The following is a 14,522-nucleotide window of genomic DNA, read 5'->3' as shown; positions in this document are numbered from 1 at the left end:
AGATCCAGCTTTCATGTTTAGCATGAACCGCTGAATAAATTAATTTCAGCACAAACAAGAGCTTATCTCCTTTCATATATTCAGAGAGGGTTCGTTGGGGCCAGACGAGAAGCCGAATATCCCAGGTGTCTCATTAGCTTCAGCAATAAGGAAGAAATCGATTGGAGCAATGCAATTTGCAAAAACAAAATTTTTTTTGTGAGAATGTCTATTAGAACATTCGTGCCTCCAAGGCAATCACATCAAACTTCCATCTACAGTTTATTATGTTCCTTTTATATCATAATCTCCAGTGCCAAGGCGTTAAAAATTCCAACCTGTCATGCAGCTTGGCAGTACTGACCATGGCATCACTTCAACTGGGGTGAAGATTTCCAAGAGACTGTTGATTCTGTTGAAGACTGAATTGCCTTGCCCACCTGATACATCCTCATGTAGGATAACTTGTAGGAGATGTGCATCAGAAAAGAAGGAGCACAAATTAAACATTGTCTTCTACAAAACCATCTGTCATTATCAGAATATACAAAAGAAGGACTCTCAGTGGTGCCATTTAAGCAAAGCTCATTAAGTCAAAGATGCCATTATAGAAATCTAACAAAACAGAGAACAAAATATAGATGATACATCACAACACTCAAAATAGACAATAAAATTTATCATTTTGTAGCCGGAAAGCAGCTATCTACAAGTGTAGTCTTTTGTTTGATCATGCAACATGCAGTATTTGGTTCCATAACATCGAAGATACAAGAATATTTCTATGGTATTTCTCTATGTACATTTCCCATGCATGATAAGATCATCCTCTGAAGAGTTCTCTAAAGATCTTACACAATAAATATAAAGCTACATATTTGCACATCCCGTGTACCGCACCTTTTGATTGTATCACAATGAAATAAATTGAAGAAACAACCACAGAAAGACAGTTTACAGCACAAAGAACAGACAAATGAGGTATTCTTTTCCAAATAAAAAATGAACACTGACACATTGAACAAAGCATGTTGACACCATGAAAAAGAAGAACACGTCTGGTGATCTGAACTCTTAAACAAGCAGTACATGTCACAAAAAACCTGCAATGCTAATGCTAATACGGCCCTACCATGCTAACGGTGGTATAACTGAACTTTGTTAGGGACGCCCCTGTGACTCCAGTGATCTCATCATCACCTTCCCTCCTCTTCCTCCGGTTCTGGCACGGCCGCCTGCAACACCCAAAGGTGGCCAAGAGAGCCTTGCGGAAGCGGGTGTTCATGAAGCAGTAGATGATGGGGTTGACACAGGCTGAGGTATAGGACAGCAGCTGAATGAAGGAGATGGGAGCTCCGGAAAGTGCGCTCTGGGCTGACTTTTGGTCAAAAGCCTTCCAGGTGTTGGCAGAGTATAGAGGCATCCAGCATACGAAGAACATGGCAACTATAATGATCAGCATTCGGATCACTCGTTTCTTGGCAATGAGCTTTGCCTCTGAGGTGTTACTCCGTGGACGGTCCGCCTTGACGGTGCCAGAGGTGGTCAGAGCAGAAAGTTCCATAGCGGGGGGCTTCTTTGGGACCTGGATATAACACCCATCACTCTCATCATGGCCAGAAGACAGTGCGCTGTTCAACCCATTCTTTACGCCTGTACATAAAAGAAGCGAAAGTGTTCTTTACAAAATCATATTGGTGGTATTTCTGTTTAGCTGCAGTCACACTAGACTTGCACTCTATTCATACCCATGCGAACACGAGAAATGCAGAAGAAATTTCACATTCCGTTGCATACGAAAGTTTGCTGAACTCTGACTCTCGAATCTGTATAATGAGAAGACCTATGACCAATAGAGGACCTAAACGTCACAGTCAGGAATTCAAAGCTAATATGCATTTGTAATATACAGTATGTAAATGTATTACATTTCTATATATGAAATATATTGTCATATGAAGTAAAAACACATATGAAACCTATTACAAATTTAAACAATTTCATATATTAACATACACTCATCAGCCACTTTATTAGGTATACCTGATCAACTGCTCATTGACGTAAATATCTAATCAGCCAATCATAAGGCAGCAATGCATTTAGGCATGTAGACATGGTTAAGACGATCTGCTGAAGTTCAAACCAAGCATCAGAATGCGAAAGAAAGGTGATTTAAGTGACTTTGAATGTGGCATGGTTATTGGTGCCAGACGGGCTGGTCTGAGTATTTCAGAAACTGCTAATCCACTAAGATTTTCACATACAACCAACTTCAGGGTTTAGAGAGAATGGTCCTAAAAAGAGAAAATATCCAGTAAGTGGCAGTTCTGTGGGCAAGAGGTCAGAGGAGGATGGCCAGACTTGTTTGAGCTGATAGAAAGGCAACAGTAACTCAAATAGCCAATCTACAGTAGCAGAAGATCACACTACCTGCCACTCCTGTCAGCTAAGAACAGGAAACGATTCCAATCAATTCCCACGGGCTCACCAAAACTGGACAATAGAAGCCTGGAAAAAGGTTGCCTTTTGAGTCTCGATTTCTGCTGTGACATTCGGATGGTGGGGCCAGAATGTGGTGTAAACAACATGAATGCATGGATCCATCCTGCCTTGTATCAACAGTTCAGGCTAGTGGTGGTGGTGTAATGTTGTGGGGAATATTTTCTTAGCATACACTGGGCCCCTTCAGTACGACAGGAGCATTATTTAAACGCCACAGCCTACCTGAGTATTGTTGCTGACTATGTCCTTCCTTTTATGACCACAGTGTACCCATTTTGTTATAGTTACTTCCAGCAGAATTACGTGCCATGTCACAAAGCTCAAATCACCTCAAACTGGTTTCTTGACTGGTTTCTTCTTCACTATACTAAAATGGCCTCTATAGTCACCAGATCTCAGTCCAATTGAGCACCTTTGCAATGTGGCAAAATGAGGTCCAATCTGGTACTAGCAAGGTATACCTATATGTATTACAAAAACATGTATAAACATACATATTTTTGAATATATGTTGTTTTAATAAAGATGCATATATAAATAAAATATACAAAATTCTGAACTGCAGGTTTGCAGTGCTGCTGAAATTACAGTATACAGTATATTTTCATATTTGGACTATTATTACTTATTTACTAAGCATGAAAGTCCTAGAGCATGAGATCAAAACCTGTTCATTGCGCTGTCCAAAGACAACAGAAAAATCTAGTGACACTGCGGTTTAATGCAGATGGCATAATGTGGGTTTGCCAGGGCACAACAACATAAGGAGGATGCATCAGCTTATTTATATAGAAAGTATCTTGTAACACTCTGCATGCACCTGATACAAAGGAGTTACAACATGTATAACCAGTATCCTGTTTAAATACGTAAGACCTTGTTCAGCATTTCCCTACTTGGATTTCTCCAAAACATTATCTTCACTATACTCTCATTTTCTTTTTCCAGCCTAATTTTTTGATCACAGCAATGGTACAAGACAGGTACAAATAGTACTTTTTGAAGAATACTTCTAATAATAGGTACATGTGGAGGTCTTTAACTGAAACGCCCCCAGAAGTACCTCTTTACACCTCACTGAAGTTGTCTAAAGCTTCTCCCTGAGAGAACTCCCATCCAGTACATTGGTGCACAAACAACAGCCTTAATGCCCAGGGAGGTATACTCAGAATGACCTTAGTGCATTCAGTCCACACCATGGGAGACATGGGTCAAGCAGCCTCTCTTCACAAATAGAGAGAGAACTGAAAAGTCTGTTGAGTTTTTGAGAATCCAACCCCACCCCCCCCAAAAAATCAGCAACCTCACTCACAGCACTTGCATCATGAAAAAAAAGAGTTTCCATAAATAAATGTCACAAATGATGGCATGACATCTTTTGACTGATTGCAGGAAGCACTGAATCAAAAACTATACCCAGTAAACAATTCAGAATTAGTGCAACCTTTTAGATTGCACTAATCCATTGTAGTCGGGTTTATCAAAGTGAACAGGCATGCTTCAGGCAACTCAGTGCTTCGAGGGATAAATGAAATTGTGGTGTGAGGGCAAAAAAAAAAAAAGATTCATACCACTAGAGTCTTTCTTCTGCTCCAGTTCAAACTGAATCCCTCTATAAAGTTCTCTGGATATGAGACCGTAGGCAATTATCATCACCACACCTGGGATGAAGAACAGAATGAAGAGCAACAAGACGTACCTAACAGAGAGAAAGAGAGCAAAATATCTGTCAATGAAAAGGTAGTGTATGCAGATATTAAAACCAAAAAAATCAACAAATTAGAATAAATCACTAGTGATACTGTATTTTGCTGCGTTTTCCAAATGAATCATAAGCTATTTATTTATTATTTATTTACACAATATATACATCCCGTGCGCAGAATGATGCGCTTGATGCGCTCTGCATAGAGAAGTTCAAAGCACAAAGTGAAGAGATACTGATGCGTAGTCTATTAAATATGTGCGTTAGTTTATTGAGCCTTTTCTTTTAACCGTTTTAAATTTCAGTTACTGTGCTTGTGACGAACAATTCATAGTGCTCTCTACTCCAGTCTTGTGATCTAACCAGATATCCGGTAGAAATTTACATGATTTAGAAACAGCACGAAACTCCAGCAAGATAAATTCATTTTATGCAAAACCATTAATCTTTACTTACAGATCAAGTATAACCTTAGGAACATTGAGGGTGTATTCACACAAGGAAAGTCCGCTAGTTCACTTGCATTGGTCTGTCACAATACAATTGTAGCGTCTGGACCACTCAAACACACAATATATTTTGTTAGCTAGACTTAACAAATACTCTGTAACACCCCAGGAAGCTGAACAGGCCCCTGGTTCCATAGCAATGCTGACACCTGATACATTTACGACCTCCTGGAATTTAGGTGAAGAAAATCACTTCCTTGCCCATAAGGAAAATCCACAAGGGAAGGACTTTTCTTTGTTAATTAATTAATAGGAAAACCTTTCTTTGAATGAACACACATGATCCTTCAGGTCATTGGGTATATTATTGTCATCGTGTATTTTGTCTTTGAAATTGTATACTGTGATGCAGGCTTATAATCGAAACACACTCCTGTCATCCTTTCACTATATGTAATCCTACCTTGCTTAGTATCTATGAATTCGCCTTCTTATGATCGAAACAAGCGTGTATATTATATATTGGTACATAGGCAATATATATTAGGGTCCTGAGAATCTTTAGTAATTTCGATTCAAGTCCATTTGCAAATTACCATGCTTAGAGACAAAGGGTCGTAAAACCCTCCAGCAATTGCCACCTCCCGCTCGGAATTTCCATCTTTCTCATTGGACAAGCCCATCTTGAAAGGCGGGGATCTTCTCCGACCTTAAAGGCCCTGCTCCAGGGACCCTCCCAGTCGGTGGTTTGTTGGAATTCTGAGAGGTGGTGAGAAAAACGCTCCCGGTAACCCTAAGCTTCGGTCTAGTCCTTTCCATTCATCAAGTTACTCTGACTCAAGCTGGTTCTTTTCATCGACCCAAATTCAGCAAAGATCAACTGGAAACCTTAAGATTGCACAAACCTCTCTTTCAGACAGATGAGACATGCAAGTATCAAACTTAGCCTTATTAATTGATACATAAGGTATCATTGGCACCTTTTTACAAAGGTGTGTTTGAACTAAGAATCTGACGTATCCCTCAGGTGTAGATCTGCTGAATATGCAAATGGTTCCATAAATCTCATTCCTTATGCCTCTTTCTGTAGTGAGTTAAACTTTAACCCTTTCCTATACCAACTGTATGTGTGTGTGTGTGTGTATGTTAGACCAGTTTATGTGTGTATGTAGGATGTTAGACCAGTTTATGTGTTTATGTAGGATGTTAGACCAGTTTATGTGTTTATGTAGGATGTTAGACCAGTGTATGTGTTTATGTAGTATGTTAGACTAGTTTAAGTGTTTACGTAGTTAATAAAACCTTACTTGTATCACACTTGACATGGTTCATTGTTTGCTTATAACTGGAGTCACTTAATCATGCAGATTTATGCTACAAGCTTTTGTAGAATTGTACAGTAAGGAAGTTATTTCCCTTAACCAGGAAATTAACGTTCTTAGAATTGACAAGACAGTTGACCCTGAGAGGTCAGCTAAATATCTACAGCGGATCTAAAATATTAATAATTAATTATAACTAGTTATGGTTAATTATTCATATTTCCCATGAGCTGATTCGTTACACAATGTTTATTTTTTTTGTTTGGTGTGGTTCGCTTTCACACTGCTCTTTTTGCAAGTGAACCAGAAATTGTAAACAAAATCACACGTGTGCTAAGGTCATCCATTCATTGGACAGAAATTCTCAAGCAGGGAAAACAGGAAGTGCAAAACAGGCTAATGGAGATCTTTCATCAGATCAGATCAGATACAAATGCAATATGAAGAAACTTATGAGCATCACATGAGACAATGTCATACGATGTTGTAAGTACGACTTGCAGAAAATAAAATCTATAGATAAAATACTTAAAGCATATCACAATGCTAGTTTAAACGTTTAACCTAGATAAATGTGCGCTATTAGGCACATATCCAATCATTTGTGGAAGCTGAAGCACGCTTCAGGACATCAGTGGAAACAAATTAAATGCGCTGTCATTTTTGCTAATACAAGTAAGAATAATACATTGTTCGGAACTGTAAAGGGTCTATTTGTGTGCACTCACAATATCAACAAAATGTTGTGCTTTTGTCAAATAAAGAAAAAAAAATAGGATGCGCTTGCCGTCTCGGTGTTGAAGAGGAGCGCCTCACAAAAATGAACCAATAACGAATATTTTCCTTACAGATGATGAATATATCTATAGAAAGCTTTAAATGACTACAAAACGAAATAATTCAAATCCAAAAAAACTCTTTCATTATATAATCCGTAAAGATGCTTTTCTTTTCGCGTCCATGATGAGATGGCAAGTCAGGATCATCAATTTCATCTTTGCGACACTGACTCAGAAAACACTAGTTAATTAATAAATAATTCAAAAATCTTCTTATTAGTTTCCCCCCAACATATTCATGGTAACTTTTGCGGCAAGCTTTAGCCTATTTAGTACGCATTAAGCATTGTGGTTTAAAAACAAGTGATTTAAGTCATTGAAATGCAAACAACAGCACTACATGCGCAAGCTGTATGTTTCTGAGCGCAATTTCTGCAAATGGGTCAGATCGAGGTCGGGTCATATTCACACCTTAAACGGACCGTACCAGAGTTCGTTTGGAAGCGGACCGAGACCACCTCTTCAGCTGGGTCTCGGTACGGTTGTTTGGTCCGCACCCGAGTGCGATTGCTGTATTCACACCTGCCAAAAAGTTCCGCACCAAGAGGGGAAACGAACTTGAGTTCGATTCAATCAAACCAAACAAGACAGGTGTGAATACACCCTAAATCATCTTGGGAGAGAGTTTCATCGTCTTGACTGTCATAACCGAATGCGACACGCAGTTTAAACGATGAACCGAGGATAGACAGCCGCAGCGGAGAGAAGTGTTTACGTCAACTTGACTTGAATATTCGTCTGTACTTCTAAAATGAAAATTATGTCGTTAATTACTCACCCTCGTGTTGTTTGAAACCTGTAAGACCTTCGTTCATCTTCGGAACACAATTTAATATAGTTTTGATGAAATCTGAGGGCTCTCTGACCCTCCCATAGACAGCAAGGTAACTACCACGTTCAAGGTCCAGAAAAGAACCAAGATGATCGACAAAGTAGTCCGTGTGACATCAGTCGTTCAACTGTAAAGTTACGAAGCTACGAGAATACTTTTTTGCACAAAGAAAACAAAAGTAATGACTTCATTCCGCATTTTCGTCTCTAGTGCGTCACTTTGGATGCACGTTCACGACAGTATCATGACGCAAGTGTGTGGCAGTGCTGACCCAGATCTGGCGTAATGACGTCATCACGCCGGATCTGGGTCAGCGCCGGCGCCGGAAACACCACACGCTCGCGCCATGATACTGTCATGAGCGTATCGAAAACGAAAATGTGGAATAAAGTCGTTATTTCTGCTTTCTTTGCGCAAAAAAGTAGCTTTGTAACTTTACAGTTGAACCACTGATGTCACACGGACTACTTTGTCGATCATCTTGGTACTTTTCTGGACCTTGAACGTGGTAGTTACCTTGATCTTCTGTCTATGGGAGGATCAGAGAGCCCTCATATTTCATCAAAAATATCTTAAATTGTGTTCCGAAGATCTTACAGGTTTCGAATAACACGAGGGTGAGTAACTAATGACAGAATTTTCATTTTTGGGTGAACTAACCCTTTAAGCCCCACAAAAGCCACATAAACATTATAAAGCACAATAAAGTTTTTGTGCACTATACAGGTGCATCTCAATGGTAAGACGCCTCTGACGTTGTTTGTGGTTCAGGAGTGGCTTAACAAGAGGAATACGACAACTGTAGCCAGATTCCTTGACACGTCTGTGTGTGGTGGCTCTTGATGCCTTGACCCCAGCCTCAGTCCATTCCTTGTGAAGTTCACTCAAATTCTTGAATCGATTTTGCTTGACAATCCTCATAAGGCTGCGGTTCTCTCGGTTGGTTGTGCATCTTTTTCTTCCACACTTTTTCCTTCCACTTTTTCTTTCCTTGTGAAGGGTGTCAATGATTGTCTTCTGGACAACTGTCAGATCAGCAGTCTTCCCCATGATTGTGTAGCCTAGTGAACCAAACTGAGAGACCATTTTGAAGGCTAAGGAAACCTTTGCAGGTGTTTTGAGTTGATTAGCTGATTGGCATGTCACCATATTCTAATTTGTTGTGATAGTGAATTGGTGGGTTTTTGTTAAATGTGAGCCAAAATCATCACAATTAAAAGAACCAAAGACTTAAACTACTTCAGTCGGTGTGCATTGAATTTATTTAATACACGAGTTTCACAATTTGAGTTGAATTACTGAAATAAATGAACTTCTCCATGACATTCTAATTTATTGAGATGCACCTGTATTTCAAGTGTTCTGAAGCTGTTCCATAGTTTAATGTGAGGTACAGACAAATATTCATGTAATGGGGCGACAGAGACGTGAGACGCGTGGATCCATGTGCAAGCTTTATTCTGAACAGAAGACAGAGACGTGGTCGTAACAGGCAGGGTCAACCAATGGCAAACAGGTATATGGTGGGCAAAACACAAGAATAGTCCTAGGGCTAGCGTAGGTCGACGATCGGCAGACAGCATCACAGGGGCGAGACTAGAGGGATAAATCCAGGGAGACAGGCAGAGATCAGAACCGAGAAAACAGGCAAGGCAAGGCAAAACAAAGAAAACACAGAGACTAGGAATGGGGTAAGGGCTAAACAATACTCAGCCCAGAATGGCACTTAGAGTGGGTGTTATATAGTGAGTGAGGTGATAATAAACAGCTGAGTGCAATGAGTGCAATCAGTGCAGTATGCGAACCGTGCAATGAATGATGGGATATGTAGTCCGGGGTGCTATGCTGTGACTAGACTTGACTCAGGAAGATCAGCTGTGACTAGACTTGACTCAGGAAGATCAGCTGTGACTAGACTTGACTCAGGAAGATCAGCTGTGACTAGACTTGACTCAGGAAGATCAGCTGTGACTAGACTTGACTCAGGAAGATCAGCTGTGACTAGACTTGACTCAGGAAGATCAGCTGTGACTAGACTTGACTCAGGAAGATCAGCTGTGACTAGACTTGACTCAGGAAGATCAGCTGTGACTAGACTTGACTCAGGAAGATCAGCTGTGACTAGACCTGACTCATGATGATCCACTGTGACTAGACTTGACTCATGATGGGCAGCTGTGACATGACTGGGTGCTGTTGTGTCCGCCATCTTGTGAGCGTGCTCCGCTGAAGCATAACTATGAACGCTGAACCAAGCGTCCACAAAGCATAGTCCATACACTGACTTAAAGATGAATGTGGACCCTCGTGAATGAGTTTGGATTTTAACGGTTGATTAATGCCCTCATAAAAAAAGTCTATCAAAACACAGTCCGGCAGATCTGAATAATGAGCGATGGCTAAATATATTTGAATATAGCCCTCCAGCAATTGTGTGCCCTGTCTAAGGGCTAACAATATTCTTCCTGTATCCATACCTGACCAATGTCCATCCGAGAGGCTGGTGGATCCTTGTGTGGCTGAGTATTCTGAAACGGGGCGACAGAGACGTGAGACGTGTGGATCCATGTTCAAGCTTTATTCTGAACAGAAGACAGAGACGTGGTCGTAACAGGCAGGGTCAACCAATGGCAAACAGGTATATGGCGGGCAAAACACAAGAATAGTCCTAGGGCTAGCGTAGGTCGACGATCGGCAGACAGAATCACAGGGGCGAGACTAGAGGGATAAATCCAGGGAGACAGACAGAGATCAGAACAGAGAAAACAGGCAAGGCAAGGCAAAACAAGGAAAACACAGAGACTAGGAATGGGGTACGGGCTAAACAATACTCAGCCCAGAATGGCAGTTAGTTAGAATGTTATATAGTGAGTGAGGAGATAATAAACAGCTGAGTGCAATCAGTGCAGTGTGCAAACTGTGCAATGAATGATGGGATATGTAGTCCGGGATGCTATGCAACAGTTTGTGTTGTGCGAGAGTCAATGTAAAGGAAAGGGTGACCTCTGGTGGTGAATAAACGGAAGTCCATGGACCGAATTCGTGACAATTCAAGTCAAGTTGACGTAAACTCTTCTCTCCGCTGTGGGTGTCTGTCATCCTCCATTCAGCATTTAAACTGCGTGTCGCGTTCGGTTATGGTCTCTCCAAGATGATTCAATGTTCTTATGTTATATTTGATCTGTAAATAAAGATGAATGGTTTTGCATAAAATGAATTTATCTTGTTGGAGTTTCGTGCTGTTTCTAAATCATGTAAATTTCTACCGGATATCTGGTTAGATCATAAGACTGGAGTAGAGAGCACTATGAATTGTTTGTCACGAGCACAGAAACTGAAATTTAAAATGGTTAAAAGAAAAGGCTCAATAAACTAACGCACATATTTAATACGCTTAAGCGCTTTGTGCCGCTCTTTATTTGGAGCCTTTAGTATTATAATACTTTTACACAATGAAAGATTATTAATAGCCTTTCTTGTTCGTCTTATCTATCATATGTTGCTGCCTCATTACTCTGTTATACATTTAAAAGAAATGTCTTTTAATTTATACAGTGGACAACATTTGAAGTAGATCAAAAAAGTTAATCAAAGTTGTCCTAAGACAAGAACGGGTATTGTTTTGGTTTTAGGACAATTTTGATGAAAGGTTTTGATCCACTTCAAATATTAACTACTATAGCATATATTTATATACTGTATAAATATATTACTTGTGTTTCATTCATGTATTTTACAACAATACAAAGAGCAATGTGTAGGCCTACCAGATTTAGTCCTACACGTATTCACTTTTATTTGTTACCCACTAAATAATGTATTTTTTTCACTAAAAGTTTAGGATTTTATAAAATTATTGTGCACTCATGATTTTTCTAGAGTAACTTTTGCTACTGAATTATCCATTAACCTAGATTATAATAGTATTTTTGTCATAGATTATGATTATATATTTGTTTGTTTGTTATTTTTCTTTATAATGAAGCTGTCTATATTTAGTTGATTGTGTGTAACATACAAAAGAGTGATGATCGACTTACACATTGAGGTATAAAAATTCTACACTGATTAAAAAAACTGTGCTGGTATCGGATCGATATCGGTATCGGCAGATATTTCGAATTTTTGGTATCGGAGCGTATCGGTTCTGAAAAAGTGGTATCGAGCCAGCCCTAATATATATATATATATATATATATATATATATATATGGGTTAAACATCACACATATGGGTTAAACCATTCCATAATTTGATACCCCTAAACCATTGATGCCAATGGTCTCAATGGTCTACTTAGGCTTACAACACTTTTGGGAACACAGCCTTGATCTGTTTTGGTGCATTGATGAAAGAAGATGTGAGGTTCGATTGAAATTCGGAGGTGTCTGAAATTAATTTATACAAAAGTTAGTTCCAGTCCTCTAATCTGATTGGCTAAGATTGTTTCAGTTACCTGGATGAGCAGTATGAATACACTGTAAAAAATTAGTGTAATTTTAACTGTAAAATATTGCAAAGATGCTACGGGGAAAAAACTGTTAATAGGTTAAGAAGTAAAAAAAGAAGTAGGTTTTAGAAGTAAAAAGAATAAATCAACGTATAATTTACAATAAAAAAAATTACTTATATTCCCAGAATTCCCTGCGTGACACTCCACATTTGAAAGTATGTTGTTTTATCTTAATAGTTTTGTCATGTTTGTTATCAGTTATGTACATTTGAGTTTATGTTACATCTTCTGTTGTTTCATGAATGCATTGCATTATGCATTATTGCATTATTTAAGAGTCGTGTGTTACCATGATTGTGTTTAGTGTTTGCGTGAATGACTGTGTGCCTTCTATATAGCTTGTGGAAAAGCTACTTGTGATGAACTGATTCTTCATATTGTTATCACTTTTACCACCTGCATTATCATGGTGGTTGTCAGTTTATGTTAAAGATACAAAACAGATTTTAGTAGCAGTGTGCATTGTGAATTTACTAGTTTGCACTAAAAGTTTCTTGTTTGTAAATTACAGATTTATACTGTAAATTTACAGTTTGCTCTGTAAATGTTTTTCTGTATTTTTTACAAAATTATTCTGGCAACCACAGCTGCCAAAATTATTTAGTAAAAACTACAGATTTTTTACAGTGTACAATTATTACATTTACATTTAGACATTTAGCAGACACTTTTATCCAAAGTGACTTACAAATGAGGACAATGGAAGCAATTAAAATCAACAAAAGAGCAATGATATGCAAGTGCTATAAAGTCTCATTTAGCTTAATGCAGTACACGTAGCAATTTGTTTTTTAAATCATATAAAAAATAAAAAGAAAACAGATAGAATAGAAAAAGAATAGAGCAAGCTAGTGTTAGAGGCCTTTTTTGCTTTTGTTAATTGTATAATAAATAAAAAGAAAACAAATAGATAGAATACAAAAAGATTAGAGAAGCAAATGTTCTTTTTTCTTTTTTTAAGAAAACAAGCAGTTAGTAAATAGAGTGCAAGTCTAAAAGGGGCAAGTTTTTTTCTATAAAGAATATAATTAGAATCGATAGTGCTAGAGTTAGAGGATCAAATAAAGATGGAAAAGATGTGTTTTTAGCCGATCCTTGAAGATGGCTAAGGACTCAGCTGCTCGGACTGAGTTGGGCAGGTCATTCCACCAGGAGGGAACATTTAATTTAAAAGTCTGTGAAAGTGATTTTGTGCCTCTTTGGGATGACACAATAAAGCGACATTCACTTGCAGAACGCAAGCTTCTAGAGGGCACCTAAGTGTGAAGTAATGAATTTAGGTAAATGGGTGCAGATCCAGTGGTGGTTTTGTTGGCAAACATTAATGCCTTTATGCAAGCAGCTATTGATAGCCAGTGCAAATTGATAAACAGAGGTGTGACGTTCATTCTTTTTAGCTCATTAAATATTAATCTTGCTGCCGCGTTCTGGATTGATTATAAAGACTTGGACACCTCCCCTCTCCAAGATATCTTGAAGGACCTATCTAAGAGATAAGACTCAAACCACTGGAGTGTGGTCCCTGAGATGCCCTTTGCCAATAGGGTTGTGACAGGAGGATCTGGTGGTTAACCGTGTCAAAAGCAGCGGACAGATCCAGCAAGATAATTATTGAAGATTTGAAAAGGCTCGGTTGAATATCCACTTCTGAAACCAGACTGGTTGCTGTCGAGGAGGTTGTTTTGTGTGAGAAAGGCAGAGACTTGGTTGAACACAGCTCGTTCAAAGTGTTTTTGCAATGAAAGGAAGAAGGAAACCCGGTCTGTAGTTATCTAAAAGAGATGGGTTAAGGGTGATTTTCTTAAGTTGTGGGGTTATACGAGCCTGTCTAAATGCTGAGGGGAAACACCAGTGTGAAGGGATGTGTTAATAATGTGAGTGAGTGCAGGTACAACTGCAGGAGAAGTGGCTTGAAGGAGATGAGATGGAATAGGATCAAGTGAACCAGTAGTAGGATGATTAGAAAGGATGAGTTTGCAGATTTCTGCCTCAGAGAGTGAAGAGAAGGATGTGAACGAGTGTATGTTTGCTGGTAAGATGTGCTTGACAGATTGTGGTGTGGAAAATTGTACACTGATGTTTTTAATTTTATTAATGAAGAATGTAGCGAAGTCGTCAGCTGTTAGAGTTGATGAAGGAGGGATAGAGGAGGACAAAGAAGGGAGGAAAATGTTTTAAAGAGCATGCGAGAGTTAGACGAATTGCTAATTTTGTTATGATAGTATGTCCTTTTAGCAGTGGAGACATTAGCAGAGAAGGAAGAGAGTTACTAATACATATTAAGGTCAGTAGTATTTTTTTATTTGAGCCACACCCTTTCAGCAGCCCTGAGCGTAGAACGATGCTCGTGGAGAACATCAGACAGCCAAGGGGCAGAAG

At 39.0% G+C, this 14,522-nt stretch overlaps 1 protein-coding gene across 1 annotated transcript in view; it reads right to left on the bottom strand.

Moving 5' to 3' along the window:
• Positions 1-262: 262 nt before the first annotated feature.
• The window catches only part of LOC107556721 (cholecystokinin receptor-like), a gene marked incomplete at its 5' end in the record, with an annotated part of 51,158 nt that continues 36,898 nt past the window's right edge, over positions 263-14,522 (bottom strand). Inside the window, 2 exons of the mRNA XM_016239909.1 lie at positions 263-1,632; positions 4,056-4,183. Coding sequence (XP_016095395.1) covers positions 1,097-1,632; positions 4,056-4,183 — 664 coding nt within the window. The remainder of the gene's footprint in view (positions 1,633-4,055; positions 4,184-14,522) is intronic.

Source organism: Sinocyclocheilus grahami, unplaced genomic scaffold, assembly GCF_001515645.1.
Source record: "Sinocyclocheilus grahami isolate Dianchi unplaced genomic scaffold, SAMN03320097.WGS_v1.1 scaffold576.1, whole genome shotgun sequence".
In the NCBI taxonomy this organism is placed as follows: domain Eukaryota; kingdom Metazoa; phylum Chordata; class Actinopteri; order Cypriniformes; family Cyprinidae; genus Sinocyclocheilus; species Sinocyclocheilus grahami.
This window is presented reverse-complemented; position numbering and strand designations above follow the sequence as displayed.